The sequence below is a fragment of the Taeniopygia guttata genome, chromosome 5 (assembly GCF_048771995.1).
Source record: "Taeniopygia guttata chromosome 5, bTaeGut7.mat, whole genome shotgun sequence".
In the NCBI taxonomy this organism is placed as follows: Eukaryota; Metazoa; Chordata; class Aves; order Passeriformes; family Estrildidae; genus Taeniopygia; species Taeniopygia guttata.
Genome location: NC_133030.1, coordinates 14,970,325 through 14,997,595, shown reverse-complemented (window position 1 = coordinate 14,997,595; position 27,271 = coordinate 14,970,325). Strand labels below are relative to the sequence as shown.

At 39.6% G+C, this 27,271-nt stretch overlaps 1 protein-coding gene across 1 annotated transcript in view; it reads right to left on the bottom strand.

The window, feature by feature from the left end:
* The window catches only part of PDE3B (phosphodiesterase 3B), an 87,302-nt gene extending 61,044 nt beyond the window's left edge, over positions 1-26,258 (bottom strand). The window contains exon 1 of the mRNA XM_002198179.7: positions 24,990-26,258. Coding sequence (XP_002198215.5) covers positions 24,990-25,985 — 996 coding nt within the window. The 5' untranslated portion in view covers positions 25,986-26,258. The remainder of the gene's footprint in view (positions 1-24,989) is intronic.
* Between the last annotated feature and the right edge of the window lie 1,013 nt (positions 26,259-27,271).

Genomic DNA, 27,271 nt, shown 5'->3' with positions numbered 1-27,271 from the left:
TCGCTGCCCAAACAGATGACACATGCCTATGAGCAATGTAATAAAGTATAAACATAAAAACCATCTTATACGCAAGCAAAACGTGAACTTGGAGATACAATGAGAAACGTTCTTCACCAACACAAGTTCCATTTCTTAGAGCGGGGCAAAAGTAATTCTGAGCATCAGAAAAGACTGAAGAAAATTAGTGGTAAGTAATGTTAATAAATCTTCATGCTTTCTGGTCACTTAGTGAAGAGAAATTCTATGAAAACTCCTCTTTTACTTGAAAAGCAAACTTCTTTGCTTCATCCTTTTATCTGCTGTACATTTTATTACTCAGGGCTCCACAAGAATAGACTGTGACCTCTTCTTTTATTTCTAAATAGATACAACACAAAATAAAATACCAGTGAGACAACTTTCTTTTACATCCCAGCAGCAGCAGTGAATCATGCCAGATCAAAACTTGTTCAAGCTCATCCTCCAAAGAATGGCCATTACCATTTCTATCTAGTAGCCTACTACACTGAAAAAGAAGCTGTAGACCAGAACAAAGGCACAGCGCACAAAAAAAAAAAAAAAATCAGCCAATAAATAAGTCAGTATTTCATTTATATTGGTGCTGTCATTGCTAGACAGCTCTTTTCCATAACTGGTAAAGACTGAGGAGCAACAAATTAAGTCCTTGTAACATTGTAGGAAATAAATACTGTCATGTTTCACTACATAGAAGAGTATCTTCCCAAAATTTGAATAACCATCTCAACAAGGAGTATGAGGACAATAAACACACTTTTCCAGTAAAAGGATAAGTGCCTCTGTGAGGAGCACAAATTATGAAATCCTTAGAAATTTCATCTTATGACTGGATTACCTGGCAGGTTGGAGTCAGATGTTTATCCTGTGTCAAATTTCACTGAAATAAGCAACGATTTCAAAGATACTAAGGATGAACACTTCAGGCTGACAAAGCTGAGGCTGATCAGCCTGGAGAAGAGCGGGCTGCATGGAGACCTCAGAGCAACCTTTCAGTATCTGAAAGGGGCCTGGAAAACCAGGGAGGGACTCCATCAGGCTTAGGACACTACCCTGTCCATGTAGAGACAGGACAGGGGAAAATGGCTTCAAACAAAGAGAGCAGGTATCGATTACATATTTGGAAGAAATTCTTTACTGTGAGGGTGATGAGGCACTGGAACAGGTTACTCAGAGAAGCTGGAAGTGTTCAAGGCCACACTGGATGAGGCCCTGAACAACCTGGTCTAGTGGAAGGTGCCCCTGCCCATGGCAGGGGGGTGGAACTGGAACATTAAGGTCCCTTCCAACCCAAACCATTCTATGATTTTACAAATGATTGCATGACAGAAAGGTATTTGAATTTAATCACAATGCATGCACACATACACTATGTGCTGATATATAAATTTGTCTACATTTACATTAAAGTAAGCATTAACTAGAGGGTTATATCCCAAATAAATTACCCTAGAGAAGCATATAGAAAAGAAGGTCAGAACAGCCACTTCAGAGACAACCTGGAAAACAGACATCTGTGGTTAGGGAACAAAAATTCAGGTACATTTATAGAATCACAGAAATTTTAAGGTTGGGAAAGAACTTCAAGATGCATCAAGTCCAACTAGGTTTAGCACTACCACCATGTTCACTAGCAAACCATGTCCTCAAGTACCCTAACCACATGTTTTTTGAACACTTCCAGGGATGATGACTACACTGCGCCCCTGGGCAGCCTGTTCCAATGTTTTACAACCCTCTCCATGACAATATTTTTCCTAATATCCAATCTAAACTTCTCCTGGGGCAACTTAAAGCCATCTCCTCTCATCTTATTGCTAGCTGCCTGGAAGAAGAGGTGGACCCACACCTGGCTACCACCTCCTTTTAGGCAGATGTAGAGAGTAATAAGGTGTCTCCTGATCTTTGTTTTCTCCAGGCTAAACATCCCCAGCTCCCTCAGCTGCTCCTCACAGGATCTGTGGTCCAGACCCTTCCCCAGCTCTGTTCTCTGGACTCGCTCCAGCCCCTCGATGTCCTTCCCAGATAGAGAGGTCCAGAACTGGACACAGCACTCAAAATGTGGCCTCACCAGTGCCCAGTGCAGAGGGACAATCCCAGCCTGGTCCTGCTGGCTACACTGTTGCTGATCCAGGCCAGGATGCCCTTGGCCTTCTTGGCCACCTGGGCATTGCTGGCTCATGTCCAGCTGCTGTCAACCAGCACTTCCAGGTCTTTTTCTGACAGACACTTTTCCAGCCACTCTTCTCCCAGCCTGTAGTGCTGCAGGGGGTTGTTGTGACCTGACAGGACAACGTCTTATATTAGAATTTAACAGGAAAATAAAATAGGGAACAGGAAATTATTTTTTCAAGACTTTTTGTCTTGTATCATAAACTTGAGGGATATATTTATGGCTTAGCTTCTTGAAAGGGCTATGATTTCAAGAATCAGTGCAAGTTCAGAACTAAAGCTTCAATCATGAAAGATGTTCAGAGGAAACTCAACTTGAGAGTTCACAAAAACAAGCTGGTTAGACTAGAAAAAGCTACTTATAAAAGAAATGCTGAATCAAACAGTTCAATTAATTTCTCTTCAACAAAGAAAATCTATATCAGTACTTGAAAACACTGATGCAGAAACTTCAAACTTACTAACACCATAAGACTGAGTCACATTACCATGTTTAAACAATGTTGACTCCCACTTTCACACTGAAACCATTTTAATTAACTGCCTCAGGCCACAGAAAATGAGCTACTACTTTGCAAACTAGAAAATGCAGTTTCACAGTGTGTATAAATGGTTATTAAAAACTATTACAACCACTTAAACAAAGACATTCTGTACAGTTCACATCGGTTATCAAACTAGTCAGAATACTAAGCAGTATGGTTTAAATGTCAAAATGCAAAAGTTGTTATTTAATTTCAACAATTTTGGATTATATTTTTGACATTGGCAAGTTTAATAATATAAAAGCTTGTGTAGCTTTCTTGAAGTTACAATACTTCAGTGTGAATATACAGGAAACTTTACTATATTTAGTCATCAAAATGGTTCAGTCATTAAATAAACAGATCTGGAAATGGGATGGGGAAGGCAGGTATCTTCTGTGCGTGGTGGACACTCTAATTTTTTTTTCCTTTTACAAATTTGTTTAATTTTGAGGCATAAGGAGTTTTTTTTAATTGAAGCTTCAAAGTAAATGTTCTAACAATCATTACCAAGTAACCAGCACAGCAGAATGCAGCAATTCTTCAGTCAAATAAAACCAATAAAGCTACACAAAGAACTGATGAGAAGCTGCAGAATGAATGGTATTAATTATTATGTCAATATTCCTAATTTTCATATTGAAAATTTGAAACATTTTGAATACTTGGTTGAAATTTTCTGACAAAATATTGTCTTCTGAAAGTATTGTCTTTAAGCATTTTGTCAAAATAAGAAACCTAAGTGTTCCAAGAAAAGAGAAACTAAAATTCTCTTTTACATAATGAAACCTAAGAAATACAAATCAGTGACAGGTTTTTTTAGCATTTTAACAAAGCAACAAAAATCTGTAAGGTTATCATGAACCGACCTATATATTAAATACCAAAGCAAACACTTAAGAGATTCTGAAGTCACTTCTGTTTTGATGTATGCTTCTGAGCAATAGATAAAAAGGTGACTTTTACTTTTCCTTGACTCACAGGGCTGTAACCAAGCTAATTCATTAATTAAAATCTGCACACAGGACATTTGCATTGAGAACCAAGCCTGTAATATATAAGAAAGACAGCTTTTTGACTGGAGGCCGCTAGACAGTGAGGTTTAAAAAATAAAGTAGGGAAATCAGATTAGAATTGCCTGGTCTGGCCTGGGGTTTTATCCCTGATGGCACTGAGCATTTACAGGAAACATTGGCTAAATTCACAGAGCACTCAACTTTTGACAGTTTGTCAGCCACAACAAGGAGACTTGGCAAAATATTTAAAGTCTTGTGGGCAACTTTTCCAAATATTTAATTTATCAGAAAGATTAATAGCAGAATGGAATTCAGCACAAAATATCCACCCATTGCCACCCAACTTCCTGAGGAGATTTCACAGTATTCTGTACCATTAGCAGCATTACATAGAGCTGGGTTTGGGGCCACCACAAAGAGGAGCCACTGTGCCCCTTTTCTTGAGAAAAGGGTCATTTATAGCTCTTTATAGGCATTATAGTGGATGACTGCTAAGAGGCACACTCCTCAAAGTGCTTGCCAAACTGACTCAGTCAATGAACAATTCTCCTCAACTATTTCTTACAAAATATTTCTAATCATGTTTTCAATTGAAAAGTCTTTGTCCTGTTTCAGCTCCTCTGTGTAATTCTGCCAACAAGCCATACTTACTGAAGACCTTACACAGCACATCCCTGGCAGTGTTCAAGGCCAGGCTGGATGGGGCTCTGAGGACCCTGGTCTAGTGGAAGGTGTCCCTGCCCATGGCAAGGAGATAGAAGGAGATGGTCTTCCATTCCATTCCATGATTCTCTGATATTTTGGGAATTCCACTGACAGAGGACCCTGCACATCCTTCATACTTCACAGCACGTTGTCTAGAACACATTACTATGTACAATCACTACCAAATAGATAAAGCCCTAAAAATTGCTTATTTGACATTCTAAAATTAAAGTGTTATAACTCCATCTTCTGGCTAGGAATAATTGATATGGAAGATCAAAAATGATTGAGGGAATTCTGTTTGATATTAGGCTTTACCTACAAACTTCAGGCTTCTAAAGTTTCCTCTTTGTGTGATTAAAGCTTTCTTTCCAGTTTATTTTCACTTCCCTCTCAGTTCTCCCAGGTTTGAGTTTGGTCTTTGTCTTCATCTATGTAACCAACATTTTTGTTAATGCTTTCATTTAAAAAATGTGAACTTAATCAAGAGAAAATTTCCTCCTTATCTCCTTGAACATTACTTTAAAATATAGTAATAATAATTAAACAATAAATAATGGTCCTTGTGTTAGGAACACATAATTAGTTGCACAGTGTAAGATTTAATATTTCAGATTTCATAAAGGAATAGAGCTAACAACTCTAAACATCAGGGCCACAGATGTTTTCACACAATTTTCTCTTGATCACAAACCTTGAGCAGACAGTAGAAGAAAACACAAAAAAGTTCACAAAAGAAACAGATAACTAAAGTCATTTCTGTCTATTCCTCAGCAGCTGGATTTGTTCAAAAGTTGAAATGGGACACGTGGTGCTCCTGCTTCTGTCTCCACTCCCAATCCCTTCTGCAAAAAATTGCCTTGGTGGCTTAATGTGTCTTACAGTGGTGATTCTACTGAAGGGGTGGCAGACAGAATAGATAAGCAGAGAATTCTACAAAATGAACATACCACAGACTAGGAGTTATTATAAAAGCAGCAAGCAACACACAGTTGGATTGCTCAGTTCCACATTATAGAAAATTGCAAACTGGATAGAACAAAGGAACTGGCAGGAACAAAGTAATAGGACCTATTTGTCCCATGACATCCAGCCTGGGCTTGAAATATTAATGAGAAACTGACATTTTTCATCATATTTTCCTATTTCTTGCTGCCACATATGCAAATTTTTGGCAATGTGAAAATTAAGAGCCAAGGAGGATTACTGGAGAATTAGCTGGATAGAAGCTTCCTGACTGTAGCAACTTACTTATCTGGAGCTTAGGTACCCACAAGAGTCAGAAAAATCATCACATAGCAGCATCAGACACTTGCTGACTCAGTACGAGAGGATTTCCACTTCTGCACTCCCAGGTAATAGCTTTTCTTCACTACCACATTACACATTCAGTCCTGTAGATGGAAGCATGATGAATTGATCAGAGTCCAAGACTCAGAAGGTGACTCACAGAAGTGTTGTTACTGTTTCATAAAGTTTTCGTTTTATTTCGCTCCAGGAATTATGAAGAATTTTCACATAAACAGAACAGTATTAAGGCACTGTTGTAAAAGAGTGCCAAATATTCTGGTGTTTGGAAGAGGCTAATTCGCATGTGCTCGTTACCTGTTCATTCTGTACTGACTTATCAATGCAGTATGATCCTGTCTGTGACCACACGGGTCTCTAATTCTTCTTCAAACAAAACCTCTGCTCCATTTATGCACAAGTCTCACTTAAATATCTAAATTGCACCTTTCCATTCAAAGCCTTTGTGAAAACTTTGTGTAAAACACTGTATGTTGCAAGCATGGTACCACATTTGCCTGCAGCTGCTTAATTTTAAATACCTGTTTGCCATATTTCAGCCATCCAATGCCAAAGCGTTCTGTTCCTTTACATCAGAAAGACAATGCAGAATATATGGCTCACTCAAGACATGGAAAAAAAATATAGAGGCTTTTGAGCATGAGGGGATGCTCTTTTGACTGATTTATTGGAAAGTTTTAAACACATCCATTCTTTACACGGCAGAGCCATTAGTTCTCTTAAATCAGCACAACTTGGCATGGCCGCAATAAAGCTGCAGCCCTGCCCTCCCTCTGCTGCTCATTCCCACCCCGGGTGAGTCCCCCGCTTCTGCAGCAAAAGCCTTTATGCAGACACGTGGCAAGGAGCTACAAAAAAGAACTGATTACTTTTAACACGGATTAGTTCCCCAATTTAGTTCACTGTGTAGTCTCATGAATGCTTGTGTCAGCACAATGGGGGATGGTGCCAGGGCAGGAATGAGCAGACAGGGCTGGGAAGGACCACTCCTCTCACTGTTAGTGCCATAAAGCATTCAGGGGAATATCTGAGTAGAGGTGTTCAGATTAGTAACTTTATGTCCAAAGGTCAATATATAAAAAAAAAATTTAAAAATCCCTTTTTGTTACCATAGAGAAAATAATCTAAATTGGACATAATTCTTACCATCAAAAACTTATGCTCTGACCTCAGAACTCATAATTTTAATCAAGACTTGCACTGCAATTGTACCTCCCAGCCAACAAAACCTGCTGTTGCACCATACACTTTACTTGGTTCTGTTGCTGGTATTATAAGCAAAAAAAAAGAGGCCAAAAAAAACACCTAAAGAAAAAACTCACCACTATGTGAAGGAACAATGAGGAAGACTGGGGGGGAAAAACAGAATATAGCAGAGACAAATACAAGAGGTCAGCATTCCAATTTTTAAAAATTAAATAAATAAAGGAGGGTGGGAAGAAAGGAAGGTGGTATAGAAAAGTTACAGACAGCATTAAGTCACTTGATTTTAAAGGTCATTGCAGTCCAGCATGCATCTTATTTCACCTAAATAGGTACAGTATACAGAGGATAACACTTTAAGTTAAAAAATGCTTATAAAATTACTATCCCAGAAGGAAACTGTAGTGGAATATGAAGACTGACAAAAATCATCTACAACTGTAATCTAAAGCAAAGAGAAGGAGAAACAAGGTCTCTGCTCCACAGGATTTTAGCAAACTGTTACATTCTATTGATTAGTTAAGGACTCAAATTCTGTGTGGACACCAAACACATTGGGAGGAAGCCTAGCACTGAAGAAACTGGGAACAAGTTAGTTACTTGGACACAGCAAATAAATAAACTATGAAAATCACAAAATAATAAAGGAAAACTTTTGACATGCCAGGAAAATTTAGAGATGGCTATGGCATGCCTCTCTGTTATTCTCCCTAGCTTTTATCCTCTGAAAATCCAAAACAAACAAAGAAGCCCAATGACAGGTTTACCACAGGCTGAAGTTGTGATGTTCTAGGGTGGAGATGTAGAGAAACTTCCTATTCATAAGAAAGAGGAAGATTTTATTATCAGGAGAAAGGGACTGGAGAACAGAAATATATTTACGTAATTTCCTCTGTTGATCTTAATGATTACATGGAAATAATAATAAAAAAAAAAACATTCCCGGCAAAGATAGTTTGAAAATAAAAAGACCTGGAAGAAAGTTATTCAAATTAGACAATGGGAATTATAATAATATTAATTTCTAAAAGGCTGCCCATTTAAGGGATTCTAATTGCCATTTAGGAATATGATGAAGACACAAAATAAAGAAAACACCCCTTTGTGCTGCTCAAAAAGGTATGGAAACATTCCTGATGTACAAAACTTTCCATGCAAGGTGGTCTAACTGCTGGCCATGTTAACTTCGCACACTTAAAAAAAAAAAAATTGTCAGTCACTTTCTTCATGTTTTCAGTGGAATTTTCTGCAAAACAGTTCATAAGAGTTGCAGAAACATTCTGCTGATTTGTAAAAATCACAATCAGAAGGAGATGGTAGAGACCTTAATCCCTTTTCTTTCATAGCACCCACCTATTCGACTGGTTCTGTTACAGAATAAACAGTATGAGACAAGTTGACTTGTCATGACACTGACAGATATAAACCAAATGTTTCCCCAGGAATTGGACAAAACATCACTGATTTTGCTGAAAAACACGCAGTCCATTACTGTAATTCCTGAAAGATGAAATAGCCAAGTAGCATCCCGTTCCATCTGTTCTTACAGACTTATCTTTTGAAACATGCATGTATACCAAACAGTCTGGCTGAGAATCCACTAAACAACAACTGAGTATTGTCAGTTCATAAAAGCACTTTGAAAATAGCTAACAAGTGCCAGAATGAAGATCAAATACAGATAATTAGAAATATTAAAAGTTATGCAGAAACATAAGTATGTAATAATATAATTCCCATTTCCTTCATTGAAAGAAAACTGACAAGGTTTACAGGGCTGAAATACTAAACAAGGATAAAACAAAATATCCAATATGCCTGATGTACTGCATAACTTGCAGGAATTGCACTAAAAAATTGGCAGAATTACAGGACATAACCAAACCCAACATGGACCTGATGACACCATAGCCTCCATTTGACTGTCAAGAATTGAAGAGGTAAAGAAAACGAAGGACAAAATTCAAAATTGTGATTTCCACATCTTGTTTTGTTAACATCTACACTAGCTCTTTATTGATCACCCAGATTTAAGTCCCAATACTCATTGACTTCAACAGTAAAACTTCATATCTTGCAGCTGAGCCAACACACATCCACACCAAATACAGCCCTTACCAAGCAGTGGCCACATGCAATGTCTTAGTGAGGCTGGGCAAGGCAGATGAACGACTCTGAAATATCAGCAAAAACTGGAGCTCTTCCTTTTTAATGGCCAATAAACCCCTGGTGTTTTAACCACTTCCACAATTATTTTTTTTTAATTTAAGTAAAATACAGTTGGAAAGAAACCTGGACAAAGGTCCCAGGCCACACAGACAGTGATCACCATTTGGAATGCAACCCCAGTGACCAGCTAACCATAAATGACACTGGCCTGCAGTCCAAAAAATGCCCTAAGAATACAGGCTGCCAGACTCCTACAGCCAAGGCAATTTATCATAAGTGTGCAGAAATGAGGGTACTCAATCTTTCTAAGCCTTGTATCCGAGGGTTTGGGAGGAAACGGAGGGGAATGCTTTTATGCTTTTAATATGCTTTATGCTTTTAATAAGAATTAAAATATCTGAAAACCCAAGCATTCAAGCATTTAAATTATATTGACTTTTTAAGCATTGCACAAACTGAGGAACATGTGTATTCTGTATTAACCTTGATGTTTTAACAACTCTGGCCTTCAGCTATGTACTATAATTCTAGTTTATTAAAACCTAAGTTTATTTGTGTGTTTGCCTATGTAACAAATCCACGGAAAAATAAAAAACCAAACAATTCTGGTTTAACCTGTTGGTCACCCTGTGATTTTTCCCTAAAAAACCCAACCATAGCTAGCCATAAGACAATATCCATGCCAACAATATACATCAATATTAAGCCAGTTAGTGTAAATTTGTTTACAGTTTTTAAGTGAAATACAGGAGATATGAAGATTTTCTAAGATAAAACACATACTGCTTTCAACACTAACTGGTTTATATTAGTGGCTAGGTAACCACCGGAAATAATTGAATTTTAATCAACAAAGAAAAAAAAAGGATTTGGAAAAAAAAATCCCTTGCTTTAGAGATTAAGCCTCAGGTAACATTAATTTTGAAAACTATGTTTTAGTATTAACACACAAAAAAACTTCAGATTAATTACTGGAATAGGTGGTGATATCCAAAATGTTGGTGAAATTTAATTTTGGCAACTAGGGAAGGTCATTTTCATACAGATCACAAAAATGTGACTGTACATTTTCGAGAACCAAGCACAGCTACAAGGCCCTTTACAGAAGCAGCACGGAAAGTTTAAATAAATTGAATTTTTTTTTTTTCCAAGCAGCGCTTCGCAAATTCTCTTGAGCGCCGTGGCCACAGTCACAAGCAGAGGGCTTGAGATGGAGCCAGTCTTTGCCTTTGTAACAGGCGAGTTCAGCTTGCAACACTATCAAAAATAAAAGAACTGTAAGCTAATTGCTGGCAAGTATGACGCAAGCGGTTTCCTAGGGAACAGCCCAAGTTGCTGAAGTGCCTGATCCAGCATTTCCTCATCTGTTTGCACTCACACCAGCAGTCTGACAATGTAGTCACTGCATCCTGTTTCACTCAGCAGCCAGAGAAACGCTCAGCTTAACCCTTCAGTTACAGCTTTCCACTCGCCCAGCTCCAACCAACTCCTTCCAGCCAGGCTTCGCGCAGGCGTTTGCATCTTCTCACAACCTGCCTTTTCTACTTTTAATTGAGAAGGAAAGATGAGAAAGAAAACAATTTTAAATTAATTTTTTTTTAAGCATCTTTTAATTTGTATTTGCACTACTGAAAGTTTTGGCTGCAAATTAAATGTTAAAATGTTAAAAATCTAAATTTTAATTAGTCGCTCGCAGACTTTACATAAAACAAAGAGTTATATGTATTTCTGATCATAGCTTTACAGCTACAGAATTTTCCTGGTTTTATACTATACTTAAATTAAATACAAATATCCAAATTATCTATCAAACTGCTTCTTATTCAATTCAAATAGATGTAGTCATTTATAAGTAGCTGTAGACTAATTCATAAGTAGCAAACATATTTTTAAAATGTATCAAAACCAGTATATACAAAAATAAAACAAAAATACATTTTGATCTAAAAAAAATATAGGAATAAAACAAAAATCACATTTTGATCTAAAGAAATGCAGAGAGCATGGATCTCATCAGCATGCAGGGAAACTGCAGATCCTGGAGGAAAAAGAAATTATAAAAAAGAACAAATGCAGACCTTTCTGGCAATATATTGAAAACACAAAAAATTAGATTATTTTACAGTTTACTTCTTATATGTGAATTTGAATTTGGTCACTTCAGGACATGAATAAACATGAAACAAACTATTTTCAGCACAGAGCTTTTCTGTGCTGACATCAGTGCTTATCCGGTGTAAAACACGACTGTTTTTATGTACTATGAGAATAGTTGTGGGCCACAAAGAAAGCAAAAAGGTGAGATAAAATTAATTATTTGTTGTTGCTGTTGTTAAAAATTCTGGGCAATTCTTCACCAAGGAAAAATGCACATAAAATTTACTGGTGAAAAAGGCTCCCCTCTTCACAGAGTGATCTCCTGAGTGCACTTTCAAATGGGAAATCCCCCTCGAGCATTCTGAAATGGGTGACAGCCAGCCAGAACAACCTGTCACAGCAGCTTCCTGACCACCAAAGAGAACTGGGTACCGAAAATGTGAAGGTGCAGGCAGAAGGTAGTGGCAGGGACTTTTCAGAATTCCTTTCCCCAAAGCTTACTCACTCAGGGGCCGGTCTGCATCACGCCAGAACTGCTCTGCAAGAAAACCTCCTGATTTTCCACTAACTGGCACTCTCATTCTTTCTAATGCACTGTGTTTCTCCTTTTTCTTGGGAAGCCTTCTTGCTCAAATCTAGCATCATATTGTAACAATATTCCAAAGCATAAAATAACAAGTTTTATGCTAAAAAGTCCAGGGGTACAGAGAAAGGAGCAGCCTGAAGTAAAACTTCTGAGAACAGTTATGCACTGTCACCTGTGCTTCTGTTAAAATAAAACAAACCAAAAAGTTAACACAACAGGATCAACGCTCTGGCTTAGTCAGCAATTAAATATTTGCTAACATCTCAGCGGTGTATTTCTCAAAATACAGATGTTTCCATCAGTAGGCTTTTCTATTAATATAGATTTTTCTCTGCATCACTTAGCTTCTTCCCATTCACTTGCATTCCTCTTATGTTATTCCTGTGTGCTACAGTACCCACATCGTTTGTAGGAAGGCAGAAGAAAAACAGAAATAAATGTTTTCTTCACCCATAGATAATTTTCCTCAACTGAATGGAAAGCCAGCTCAGGAAAAAAATAAAGGAAGTAGTCTGATATGTGATTATGGAAATTCCAGAATGAGATCAAGCAGGTTCAGGGATGAGGAGCAGAAAACCAGGGATGGCACAAGGCATGCTGAGGAACCCTAATGTCCCTATAGGGGAGGGAAGCAAACCAGCACAGTCTAGCAAGATACAGAAGATTCCCACTCTAACTGCATTCAGCAGTGGATTAGGGAGCTCTGAGGAAAGTGATGAGCCACTCGATGGCTTTAGCTTATGGGATTCAAGGTTCAGACAAGTTCTCCAACAATAAAACAAAGTGGTTGCCAAGGATATCTTTGATAAAATGAAGTTTTAGGTGAGTGGATTAGAACCTGGTGGAAGAACACCCACATACAAGTTTTGTCAGAGAGCACTAAAAGATATTTATATACAAATATCAACGAAAGCCTCTGAAAGGGTTGGAAATCTACCCAAATACTATTGACTTAGCACTTTTACAATTTTACAATTGTCTGCTTTATCACAATCCACTGACTGTGGAACCTACCATCACAGTGTAGTTTTCTCCAGCTCTGTCTCCTGCTACACTCTGGGACACAAGCAGAAAAATACAGCTCTGATCACCGAGCTAGGTGACATCCCAAATAATGCTCATGGCAAGAGCAAGGTAGGGACACTAGCTGTCCTTTTTAACACTAATTTTTTCTTGGCTTACCCCTCTTACTGAAATCTGCAGGGGTACCACTGCAGAACATCTCAGAGAGTGAATCAGAGCTGATGGGAAGCACAAGACAGACTCGGAACACAGCTGGGAATCTAACAGATAGTCTGAACCAAAGTATTACTCAGATACTGGAGATAAAGTTCAAAATTCCTTTTAAAAGAAAGAAAAGTTCTGTGAAAATCCACTTAAATGTGCAAACCTAAGGAAGGTAAATAAAGCTCAGGGTATCAAGATAAAAAATATTCCTCTGCTCCTACTGATCCTGTCACAGCCCAAGCTGTAATCAGAACGAAACACCTCAACCAAATTCATTGTCAGTACTATACAGATCAGGAAAAGCTTTCCTGTAGCTCTCAAACACTGTAGGAAAGTACAATGACAAATACAAATCCTCTGAGTCTTCATCTCCATTTTCAACGGTGACGTGAAGGGAGGAAGATGTTCAGTATTTATTTTTTGAGGCACAGCTCATTCCATAGTATCATTTATCAGCCAGCTCCTCTTGCTACAACTGCAGCCCTTGAGTCAATACCTTTCCTATTTCTCCCTCCATACTTGCTTACAACAGGAGAGAGCAAGGCAAAACATAAACAAGATGTTTGGTTTAGTCTTCTTAAAAAAAAAAAAAAAAAGCCACCCAAAAACACCAAACCAACCTAGAAAACCTTTGTCTCCACCATCCAGGAAATAAACAGGGGATTGTTTTGAGTTTTGAAACTACTGAACACATGCAGATACTCTTTGGGGAGCAAAGAATAACCTCCTAGCCACCAAAGCTCACATGCGAAGAGCTCAGACCTGAAAAATTTGCAGTTGCATTTACGGAGAAAAGCAGATCAGTGAGTGCCTTGCACCTAACCTGCAGAACTAAAGGAGCACAATGAACAACGAACTCCACAATAAAATACAGTATCAAGGTAAGAGAAGGTATGCATGACTGTAAAAAACAAATGTATGCAGCATCTTGAATGTAGTTGAATTGTGTATAATTTTTCAATAATGGACAGTTACAAGTAACAGATTCTAGAAACATTTTAATGCTGTAACTACAAATAAATATTTAATTCCTTTGTGTTAAAATTATATGCTACAAAATGTTCTATAATTTTTTTAAACAATAATTTGATTGCTAGGTTTCTAAAAGTAAAGTATTTTGAGTCAGAACACTTTCGTATCTCTGCTGAAAAAGACATTTGCAATTTTGTACCAAATTATGGTACTGATCTTATAACAAAGAAAGAGCACACTGGTAAGAAGAGGTGTTTAAATTATTGTAAATGAAGAAAAGGTAAAAACAAGGACAAAAAAAGAAAAATTATATTTTAAAAAATGACAAGCAAATAAGCAATTTACTTCTGAACATTATTATGCTCAAAAGTAAAATTATACTCTTTGTACTTTTGAGGCCCAAATAATTAAAAATAAAAATGTGGCTTCTAAAGGCACACCAAACCTATCCATCACCAGACAGGTGAAAGAAACATAGCTGTAGGAGTGTATTCAAGACTGTTAACACTTGTTAACGTTATAAATTACATTAAGCTCTGTGAATTTTTAAACAAGTAAGGACTATAATCTCAATCCTTAAACACTGCAAAACACATGTTCTTTTCCACTTGAAAGCTTAAGTGCTCTACTGACTCTAGGGAGCTTCCTACTAGAACAAGTGTAAAGGCAAGCATGGAAGACTTACAAATCTTTAGAAAGGAGATTTTAACAGTAACTACTCTCATAAAAGACAAATTACACAGGACTAAATGTACCTTTAGAGGTCCATTATTGAAGCTGTACTGACTTTTGCAGATACCAGGATTGGCACCTCTTTATTACATGTGACACAGTTCAAATATTTCTAATGTTGTGAGACACTTTCCTAAAAAATATATCCATTTCATGTTTACAGATGTAGTATCAGTTTCTAACACAATTTGTCCTGAAATGTTATGCCTAATAATGAGTTATGTAAATTTTACATGTAAGCACTGAGTTTTACTCAGTTTTAGTAAGACTGTTTGAAGCTTAGGGTCTCTTATCTAGTTCTGATTTTTGCTCTTCATAAAAAAATTCTTATCCATCACATATAAAGTACTGTTTTTTTCATCAGAACATTCTGCAGATGTCTCTGACAGTCATTGCCTCAGAGGGTTTGAAAACACAGACCACACTTAACGCAATAGCCAGCATTGCATCTGCCTCTGCTCATCTACTCCCATTTTCTTATTTTCATCTTGACATCATAGAAAATCACTTGCAAACTTATTATTTTCAAACTTCTTTGAAATTCTCTGGCATATAATGAACAGGCTGCCAGTCATGAAAAATAAATGAAGTAACAGCAATGACAAAGAAAAAGACTGGCCATTAACACAAAAGCTGTTCCAAACTCTTCCTTCTCAATCCAACTTGTTCAAGCAGAGACTCCAAATAAAAGGAAAAATTAGACTTTCTGTATTATAAAGGCATGGAAATATTCTACTGTGCTGAATAAAAACTAGCAAGAAATGCTGATAAAAATTCTAACTAATGCTTTCTACAGCTGCCTAAAAATCAGCTAACAGATACTTACAATCAAAATACTTTCAACTGTGCTTTGCCATAACAGCAAAAAACTGTCATTTACATAGTGTAATAACTCATTTTAACTTCAGACACACATATTACAGTTCTTTAATCATTAGAAAGATCCTAAGTAACATTCCACAGCTTTTTTACTATTTAAACAAAAACACAATAAAAAAAAATTAAAACTAGAAGATGCCTAAACATCTGTGTGAATAATCTGTGGAAATTCCTTCACTGCAAGGTTCGTTTTAAATCTGCTTTGTGAGTATATTCCCAAAAGTGATCCCCAAAAGGATATTTGGCTGCCCCAAAAATGCAGTTAGCTGAAAGAAGAACAGAATGAGGACGCATGCAGGGTGGATAAGACAAGTTTGTTTGCGTTTTTTAGTTAAGATATGATATATACTGCTCTATCCTATACTAACTATCCCTGCTCTATCCTATACTATTATGTTAGGAATAATCATGTCATCATTAACGATTTCTTTACATCTGTGTCTCAGTGCCCTTTTGTATGGACAATCTCAGTGGAAACAGTAAAACCTGGACCAATATTCATCTTTCCCTGAGCAAATGAAAGTTTGCTTCTTGCAGATCTGACTGGCCAAGAGGAAAGCTGTTCTAGCGTGCCTTTGCTCCTTCCAGTCTCAGCCAATTCCTTCAGGGCACTCGCTGCCAGAGCAGATGGTGTTTCACAGGCACAGCAGGATCTAAACTTTTCCAGCCTGCTAATCACACCTTCAGGTTTCAACACAAACTTCCCTGCCTTTCTACTCACACATCGGAACATAACTGCTTGTATCTGCAGAAATGCAGTATAAATAAACTGAAATTTCATTCTATACTATGTAACAAGGGAGGGAGAATGTGTAGGAAACTAGGGAATTGCAAGGGCAGGTATGGAAGAGCCTGTGGGTGTATTTGCACATCACACTGTCTAGGTGGCAAATCAAATGGAATTAAGACCACTGTGAACAGTAATCAACAATCACTTAAGAGTTCTCTCAAAACACATTCCTTTTTTTTAAGTTAGCATCATTAAATTAAACCACACTGACACTGGATTTTATTAACTACTAACGACATCCTATGAATACAGAGATCTATCCCTGCCTCCGAGAAAGCTCACAAAGTTCTAGAGGCAAAAGTCTTGGCCACCCCACAGCCTTCACACGGGAGATAATGAGGTATCTGAGAGCCACTGTTGAGCAGTCATCACATACTGAAAAACAGAAGGTGTGTCAACAACTTCTGTGAAAGGATGGAAACTCTGCTGGACAGCCAGAAGGTACTAGAAAAAAACTCCTTTAAAAACTCTGTACTTCTTAAATTAGTAACTTTAGAGTACTCTGAAATTTAGAATTCTTTTTAAAGAATCTACTAGGCAGCATGAACAAAATTATATTCTTGAAGTGGCAAACAGGTATCACACAACAATACTTAGGAGGAAAAAAATAAATATGTTGTGATTGAACATGCAATATCAACTGACTCTAAGAAAAATAAAAAGACCCTAAATGGAAACACAAGCCTTTAGTTTTAAGTCACAGTAGAAAAAAAAGTCATGCAGGCGTAAACCCAGTAAAAGCATGTCTTTTTTACCCTTTAATTTAGCTCCTATCTTCTTAAAGTGCATTAATTAATCAAAAACAAATGAAGCATGACCAGTCATGAAGGTTAAAGAGACATGTTAATATCATAGTGCCTATGCAGGGAGTCATAATTAAGCTGTTATTTCAATAAAATTCAAGAAATTTCCCTCTGATAACATAAGCTTTCACACACTTCTAGAGAAGTTCACTCTATATTATGAGCTTTGCTGACAAAAGCATCCTGAAAGTAGATATTAACAGGCAGGTGTGGCACAGGCTTGCTGTATCACCACCCCTGAGAGATACAGTTCTCCTGGGGTGGGGGAGCAGCACGCCTGCTTTGGCAAAATGAATGAACTCACCCCAAATTAAACCCCATTCCTATTTCTGTAACCATCATCAGCATGGATACAGCTGTATCCAACATACCTGTAATGCCATTTCACACCAAAAAGCCTGGGATTTCCCTCGTAAAAGAGGGAAGACCTCTCAAAAGCAAATCCAAAGCACTCAAATATGCCTCATATGGTATCCTTTCTAAAGTATCTTGAATAACTTAAAAATAGGAAATTATAGAGGGAAAATGTCATTTTCATATTCCATAAGACAAACTTTTATTTCTCAAATGAACAACAAATGGAACATTTGCTGCAAGCATGCCTTTAATTTAGTGAAGGTATTTGGGTTTGCCTAAAGGGACACTAAGGATGGCAACTCAACACTGGGTAACAAATCTTGTCAACATTACCATTTGATCAGGCATTGAAATGGAAATATGCCAGGTTTTTTCACACACCCCTGTACAAACTGAAGTGAACACTGGTGGTCACAAATGTTCTGCATAACAGCACTGTTATTCATAAATATTGAACTATCAAACTAATAGAAGGATATTGAAAAACTACTTGGGTATCTGTGCCCTGGTCTGGCCCTCTCCCAATAAATTTGCACTTGTTTCAAAGGAATGTGCTACATACAAAAGCTCTGTGTGAAAAAGTGAGGATGGCCCAACACATCAACACTTACTCCTCACCAGCTGCCTATATTGATATAAATGATGTCCTTCTCCAGCTGAATGATCCATTTTCAAATACAACACTGCTCTGGAAGCTGACATTTTGTTTCTGCAGTCATGCCTTGTTATGGCCCTTCCAGTTCCTAGAACAGTTTGTTTTGCCACACTCATCAATAAGGCCATTCACTTCTCTGGTCTTCCTTAAGCACAGAGTTCCCTGACCTATTTCTTTCACAAATATCTGTAACACTTCCCTTCCCCAAATATCATCATCTGCCAGTTTACTTGTTACCCTGTGAACTCTCATTTATTAACATCCATGGCTCCTGTCTGTTTCGAAGGCGCTAGCACAATTTTACTGCCACTGGATTCTTAAAGTCATTGATCCTTTTTATGCTTCAATAACCATCATTCAGACATTGCACAGTGTGCCCTGACCAACCCAAGCTTTAGCTTTAACCTGAAATTTTCATTTCTGCTATTGAGTTGCAGGAAAGTCCCCTTTCTTTTTTCACCATTAAAATTTATTCTGTAGTGTCATTGCATCTTGTTAAGCATTGTTTTCAGCCACTGGAAAAGGCATGTGGAAATTCAACATTTCCTTTCACCCTCTTTTATTCTCATCTTCAACTATTCTTTCAGCTTGCTCTCCTGAAAAATCAGTGAGATTCCAGAAAAATATTCTAAGTCTGTAGCCCCTGTGGTCTGTCCTCTCTTTTCTCGTTTGGCAGACAGAACTTTTCACATCAACAATAGAACAGACTACATCCCCCAATTTCCCTGTCTGTAATCCCCAATCTTTGTGCAAAAAAACCAATATTGACTCTTTCCCATCTTCAGCAACTGGTATCTAATAGTTATATTTGGCTTTGTTCAGTGATTTGTTTTGAGGGTGGTAAGGCTGCATGAAGTCTTCATTTTATAGTCTCAGAAAAGCAAAACAGGAATAAAAAAGCTTTTTTAAGAAATATAAATTTCCAAACAAATGTCACATAAGGCCCAGGCTGTGACAGACTTCCCACCCCACCTGCATCATTCTGGTGTTCACTCATGACATGAGACACTGTCATTGGGATTCTGAGAGTTCAGCTCACACTGCAGACTTGCCCTGCATACTCGGTAGGGTTTCTTCACTTCCCATTCATGTTCTTTTCATAAAATTTGCTAGGATTTGATCTTGTAAGGCCAATTTACTACAATCAATTCCATTGCTCAAGTTCAATTATTAGAATAGTACTATCAGGCATATACATGCACAGACATACATAGTGTCAAAATACGAGTTTTTCTCAGGAAAATATACCAAATTTCTTGCCATTCTCTTCCCTTTCATATTTAATCTTCCAGAATACACTGTTCACATACCCCAGCATGGAAGTTGCCCCTCTTTTTCATTCTAGAAACTTTTCTGGGCACCTTTTGTTTCTCATGTCTACAAGCTTCTTTCATAAATTTAAAACATCTTCCTGGTCCAGGCTGAATATTAGTACTTTATGCAATTTATTCTGCTATTTTAATTCAACACAGTCAATCATGCAGTTGTTGGAACTGTCTCTCACAGCTTCTTTCATTTCTTTCTTACTAGTGCTCTGTAACATGCTTCCCTCACCTTCCAACAAATTTCTCCAGCAGTGGTCTTTGATCTCCTTCCTTTCTCCAGTTATATTTTCTTTCCAGGAAAACACACCTGAAGCAACATCAAACTGCTTCGCTACACAGACAGCTCAGAGAAGCTCTTGCCTGCTTTGACTTATGCAGAATATAAACTGCCACCAAGTCTTGGATATCTAAAAGCCAGCTTAAGCTCAGCTTAGCTAACAGAGATCTTAAGGGTACTCAGTCTTCCTAAAACCCTTCTTGTCATTCTCAGTGGTCCTGGGTGAAACTGTGCCAGAGGATAACATCTTAACTCTGACCTCTCTACAGGCAAACCATGTTTCAGTCGTCCTTTCTTTGTGGTATAATACTACGAGAGAGAAAGAGAGAGAGAAAGAGAGAGAGAGAGAGAGAGAGAGAGAGAGAGAGAAAGAGAGAGAGAAAGAGAGAGAGAAAGAGAGAGAGAAAGAGAGAGAGAAAGAGAGAGAGAAAGAGAGAGAAAGAGAGAGAGAAAGAGAGAGAGAGAAAGAGAGAGAGAAAGAGAGAGAGAAAGAGAGAGAGAAAGAGAGAGAGAAAGAGAGATGGAACTTTTACCAACTTTTACTTCTCATTTCACCTTTCATCTAGCTCAATATATTTTGCCAACGTCAGAGAGAACCAGACAGAAACAAGACAATTCCACTCATACAAAAATATGGTTGCAGAAACAGTTTTCCAAGTCTGTTTCTTTCACCATGCAATCCTTCTCTTTGCATATTCCTCACACTCAGCTGGATCCCATTGGATTGATTCCATTCACAGCTGAACACACACTACTACCTTGATTTTTTCCCCATAGGACAAACCCCAGAGACAGGAAGATTTGGTGAACAACAGAAACACATCTTGCCATGTAGGTACAGCTGTGGTAACAGTCCCTGGATTCATGAGTGGGAAACTCCAAACAGCAAAGAGCTTTGTCAAACACACAGAAAGGAGAATTATATTTTGTTACTGGCTGCACTCAACAGGTAAAGGTTCACCTGCTTCTGGGTTGCAAACAGCATCTGAGTGCAACAGATGCAAAAATCTGTTTCAGGATCAGATTATAAAATACACATTAACAGACAGTTTCTACACTAGGAAGTCTATGCCCTGAAAACTTAAGGACAAAGTGTAATTTGTTTCACAAATAGGTAACAGACGCAGATGTAAATTTCATGAGCAAATAAGGAACTGCATTAATTTCAAGTTACACAAATATTCCAGATTCCTGAAATCAAGTCCTGATGTTCCTAAGGTAATACATCAAAGGTATGATATAGCTTGGAACAGAAACTGGGTAGAGGTGGTGGTCAATCCAATTCTAACCACAAGACAATTCTTCCTGTAATTAATAGAGTGCAGCATGAAAGCAGTCTTTGTCCATGAAATATCCCAGCTTTCCTACGTGTTTGAACCTAGTCAGATAACCAGAAAAAGTGTGTGTCAGTTCTGTTTGCAGACTGTTTTGGACACGTATCATGTGTATTTAATTAGGAAGGCCTATTCTTTACTCAAGGAAAAATATGAATATTCTGTCTTAATTCTGAGAAGCTCCTATATAAGATTTCCTACACATATATACACTCACATATATGAGAGTGTTTGCTCTCATATACATGTCCACTATCAAGTTAAGGGAAAAAAAAAGTCTTACCACCATATTTTTCAGGACATAGTGTTTACAAGATCTGCAATACTGACGAGCACCTTTTAGATTCCCTGATTTGGCTTTCAGACCAAAACAATATATAAAATTAAGTGCTAAATATGCAATAGCCAATAAAGATAAACCCTTTGATATCAGTAACAATAGGCAGAACTAACAGATTACCATACAATTAATACTTGCAGTCAAAATATGATCTATACAAAGTTTGAAATACCAACTAATACTGCAGTCTTACTGCAATTCCTCTCTGGGTCCGAGATGAATATTGGAGTGAGAGTACAAACTGCCTGTTTACTGCTAAAATCCTATCAATTTCTATTGGCAAAAGTGTTAATGTAGTGGAGTTCAGAAAAGGCATTGCCTTTGCAAAATTTTTAGCTGTAATTTGAGTCATATTGTTTCCCACAATGTGTATTTATATGTTTTGATATTGACATTTAAGTATACTTACATAAAAACATAATCTGTTCAAGTTTATTTCCTCCCACCTCAAACTAAGTTGCTAGACATACGTACTGCAGAAGAGACACACACACCATGAATTTAGACACTTTGATTGCTAAAGTAGATATAGATACTCATAGAAATTGTAAGAATAATCTAATTTTATCAACTTTCTAGCCTTATAGTTACCATACCTATTTAAGTCCAGAAAGCAATATCTAAGTATTTGCCATGAAGATTACTCAAATTTGCAAGCTTTTTCAGGACCATGCTTACAGGGTCTCTTTCCACTTGTACCCCAGAAAAAAGATGATCATTCTATCTAATTTCTCTGTGCATGTGCTGCTGGTTGTATATTCCCCTGTGTGTTAGTATTCCATCCTGTTCCCACTCCCTCCATGCACACAGACCCTTTGGAATTGTTGGCTGAAAAAAAAACCAACACCAAATCAAATAAATATAATTCTTTTCTTGTATACTTAAGTAGATAGAGAGTACATATAACCTCAAATCCACGTTACTGAAAATTTAAGGTCAATACTAACATTCTCTATTTTCATCAAATAATACCCAAAATCTACACAAAATGAGATTTTTTTTAAAAAAAATAAGAACAATCAGCCACTGGAATAATCTCCCCAGAGAAGTAATGGATTCCCCAACACTGGACAAGTTTAAGATTTAGCTGGACAGAGTGCTGGGCCAACCTGTCTAGGCAGTGATTTTGCCAAGAAAGGTAGGCCCAGATGATCCTTGGGGTACCCTATTGACCTGCTGTTCTATATTTGACATAAACTTCTTCTACATATAAGATGTTTGTGACAATCACACAAAATACATCTAATAGAATCACAAGAATAACTTATCTCTCATTCATTAAAGTATTTCTGTCATGGTGGACCAGCAGCATCTTCCTAACTATGTTCATTCAATTCCTTGAAATATTAATATTGGAAAAGAACCACTGTACTGCTTTATAAAGATTTGCAAAATGTGTACTCAGCCCTTAAAGAAAAGCCACACAATAGATGCTCTCTGAAAAGCATTAAGTACACACATTCCTTCAGTTTCAAGGAAGCAATATGAAAACCTTGTATTGTTTATTCAAATAAAGTCACACATTATGGGTTTACTTCTTCCTACCCCTGCCCAAACAACTGATGTTTTATCAGATCTGCAATGTCTGATCTCTCTCCAAGTCAGACAGGAGATCAGAGGATTTAACTGGTGTTAGCCTTGTGAAATTGCATATAAAATACAGCAGAGAACATGTATCTGTGGATCTCATTTAAACTGTGTTAACAAAGCACAAATATTTATTGTAAAGCATAACAGATTATTAGGAAAATTAAGAACTTCATATCTCTTTGTTGTTCACATCTAGTGATAACAAAGGTATCAAACTCTGGAAGTCTACCAAAAAGTTACATCTTATTATGAACATGTATGATTTAAGCATTGCCAATAAATCCTACGTATTTAGTTATAGCTGACATTTATGATATTGCTTGAAGAATAATGAATGCCCTAACTTGAAATATGCACATGCCTTTAAGAAGTGAGCCGAACGTCAAAGGAAGCTTTTAGTAACTTGCATATGAACAAATATCTTCTGTCATCTAGAAAGGTTAATGAAATCACATTTTCTGAGATTTCTGTGCTACAGACAAATGTGACAGCAAAGGATTGCATTTACTATCCAGAAGGGAACAGAGAAAATAAATTATTATATGATAGTCCCTACATATCTTAACTGCTAGCAAAATATTTTAATGTTTCTTTCATTGTATGCATTAGATAATTTGACATGTACTGAATGAGTTATTTCTGAAGACTGTCCCAGCATACTTGCATTTTAACCTTTTATGCAGAAACAATTACTGTATTAATCACTGAAAAAAATTACTGTATTAATTCTGTTGGGCAAACTCGGGGTGGGGGGGGGGGGGGGGAAACGCTCGAAAACTACTCCACCGTTTCAGATTCACTTCGTATTTCCCCAGACCTAATTCACAGTCAATCACAAGACCTGCATTATAGAACAAATGTCAAGGAAAAACTAGAAAATTTCATTTGGCACCGATGAGTTTCAGCCACGACAGTAACAGACGGGGGATTCTGCAGCAACAATCACTTCGCAGAAACTGCTCACTTGCGCGTTTATTAAATACACTCCCCTCATTCTCCCTCCTACAAGGGGCTGATAATCCACTTGCAGCAGCCTCGGGCCAGTTCCAACACAACTCGATGTTCCTGCAGTTGACGTGCAAGTGCCCAAATAAAAACAAACTCCCCCACACACACGGGGGTTTACGCTACAAAAAACAAGACTCATTGAAAAGTTTTCCGAGAGGTAGAAACCAACAGAGTTCCATTCAAGAAAACTGAGCGTTTCGGGCATCCCTCCAGCCCCTACTGAACAGCTCTCTCTTTAGTAAAAAGAAGTTTCTTAAAACCCATCAACCCAAAAGTAACGTTAACTTAGGTGGAGCGAGGAGCAGGGGGTGAGAGAGGGAGAGAGGGGAACAAACGACAGTAATCTGCAGGGCAGAAGGACAGCTGCCACTCAAACAACGCCAGCACTCGATAAAAAATATCCCTCAAACTGGGTATTTCTTTAGCACTTGGTAATGGTTTTGTCGATAGAAAGCGGGAAGAACCAGAAGTGCCGGGCAGCATAGAAAGCTGTGGTTTCTCTCGGAAAGGCTGCCAGACGCCGAGAAGGTGGGGGGCTTCGGAAAAAAAAAAAAAACAAAATAACACGGTAACTGATAGCTGAAGCTGACTGGTTTGAGGTTTTGTTCTAATCAATAAGAACGGCTGTTTAATAATTGAGAATGCATAAAAAGCGAGCGAGCCTTCTGCTCTACACAAATACGTTAGTATGATTTAGCACCCACGCAGACATAAAGGGTTATATCGATTCTACAGAACCGAGCTGAGAAACCCGCTAAGGGACTAACATTCTCCTCCATTCCTCTAGCAGGAGTTTGTTAGTGAGCAGACATCCAGCACAGACACACACAGCAGTCAGGAAAAGCTATGGAGTGGCGCTCATTCCTCCGAAAGTTTCTCCTTCAAGTTTCGGAGAAACCTACCTGCTCTCTGGAAATGCAAGGCAACGAGGGTCTCCTAAACATTTTGCAGCTGCCGTAGTAGCTGACCGAAGTTTCCCCTAGGGACACGCAGCTAGATCTCCTCCTGGGTCTGATCACAGGCACTTTTTCCTCCACGCTGGGGAGCCGTGGGTGGCGGTGATGCTGGTGGTGCGCTCCTCGGCTCTGCGCCGAGAAGATGCCGTGCTCCCCGCCACAGAGTGCCAGGAGGCAGCCTGCCACCCCGACCGTGCCGGCCAGCAGCGGGCCGAGCGCTGGGGGCAGCGCCTGAAGGCTGCTGAGCGACACCAGCCACACCAGGCTGCAGAACAGCAAGACGAGGAGGCTCCGGCGCAACTTCAGGGAGCCCTGCGGCAGGGTCAGCGCAGCCACCGAGATAAGCACCGTCAGGAGCCTCCCTAGGAACATCTGCGGCTCCTCTTCATGCCCCTCCGCGGGCAGCAGCCACTGCAGCGCCACGAAGTCCCCCGAGTAGCAGCACAGGGGCAGCGCCAGCAGCCACCAGCGGGTCGTGCCGCCGCCGTGCTCCCCGCGCCGGCCGCCGACCAGGTAGCAGGTGAGGAAGAAGAAGGCACAGGCGATGCTGAAGAGAGGGCTGAGGAAGCGGGTCAGGCACAGCAAGGCGTGCAGCGGCCGCGGGCTCCGCCAGCTGCTCTCGTCCTGCTGGTCCCGGGCGCTGCCCCTGCCGGGAAAGGCCAGGAGCGAGAGGGCAGCGGCGGCCAGGACGCCCAGGGCGAGCCGAGCCCGGGAGGAGGAGGCGGTAGGGAAGAGCAGCAAGGAGAGGAAGCTCTTCGGGGGGTCCTGCCGCAGCGGGGTCGCGCAGCTCTTCACGTATCCGTTCCGCAGGCTCTCCGCGCTGCCGGGCAGCGCCGCGGGGACGGCCGCCCCGCCGCCGTCCGGCTGCGGGCAGTGCTGCGGGGCTCTGCCGGCTCCGGCGGGGGAGGCGGCCGCCGCCGCAGCTTCTCGCTCTTCCCTCATGGTGGTCGGGGACGCGGCAGGGGGAGGACGGCGGAGAGGCGCGGGTCGCGCTAGCTGCGTCCCGGCCGCGCCTCCCGCATCCCCTCAAGAGAAGGGCGCCGGGCTGAGCCGCCGCTCGTCCCCCGCGGGCAGCGGCGTCCGCGGCATGGTGGGTGAGGACGGGAAAAAGAGAGAAAAGGTAAAAGTCTGGCTCGCCCGCTCGCGTTCCTCAAACGGCTCCGGCGGCGCGCACTCGCTGCCGCCTCCCAGCGCCCAGCGGCGGCAGCGGCCGCGGCCGAGCCAGCGGGGTGGGAGTGAGGCGGGGAGCGGCCCCTCGCCCGCCCCGCTTCCTCCCCTCCCCTCCCCTCCCGTTCCTCCCCTCCCCTCCCTGCCTCCCGCCCGCCTTCCCTCCTCCCCCGGGCCCCGGGAGCCGTACTTCCCGCGATCTTTTTTAAAATATAAATCTGTATGTCTGTGTCTGCCCGGCCGCCCCCCAGGACAGCGTGCGGGGCTCGGGCTGCCCCCCTCCAGGCGCCGCAGCAAGGGACGATGAGGAAGCGATGGAGGGGCAAGAACGCTGAACTGGCGCGACTTTGTGCTTTATCTTGTCATCCAGCTTCGAGATGTCGCGGAAAAGTTGTTCGTACGGGCTGTAAAGCACACACAGAGTATCGAAGTATTTTCCCTTTGAGGCGCATCACTTTTCCCTTTTTATTCCTTTTTATTCCTTTTTTTTTTTTTTTTTTTTTTTTTTTTTTTTTAGCACCCGAGAAGTAAGTATGGATTAGAGTAATTATCTACCTTTTTTTTTTTTTTTTTTTTGACTAAGTTACAGACTAGACCTCATTGCACGACCAGGTTTATTTGCACAGCTAATACCTTTGGAATGGATCAAAATAATAATTTTGGAACGGATCGTTGGAAGTGTTTAGACTGCTGTAAGGGAAAACAGGCAGCTAATGGGATTTTGAGTAATGCCTTTGCTCATTTATTCTGTTTGGTTTTTTTTCTGGAAAAGTAACTGCTAAGCACTTCTAAATTTATTATTATTGTGCGTGTTTACCTTGTTACTTAGAACAAAGGTCCTTTGAGCCACGTTTCCACATAATATTATACTGCTTTACTTACACCGGTTTAGAAATCAGTTTGAGTAAGTCAGTTGTTGCCCTTTTTGCTTTTTTTATTGAAACAAGGAACTCTTGAAATTATTTGGTGCCATTGCTTGTAATTCCCTCCCTTTGAGCAGACCCCGAGCAGCAGCTGGTTTGTGGAAGCTGTTGGTTGGCAGGAAGGGCTGCTGCAGGACA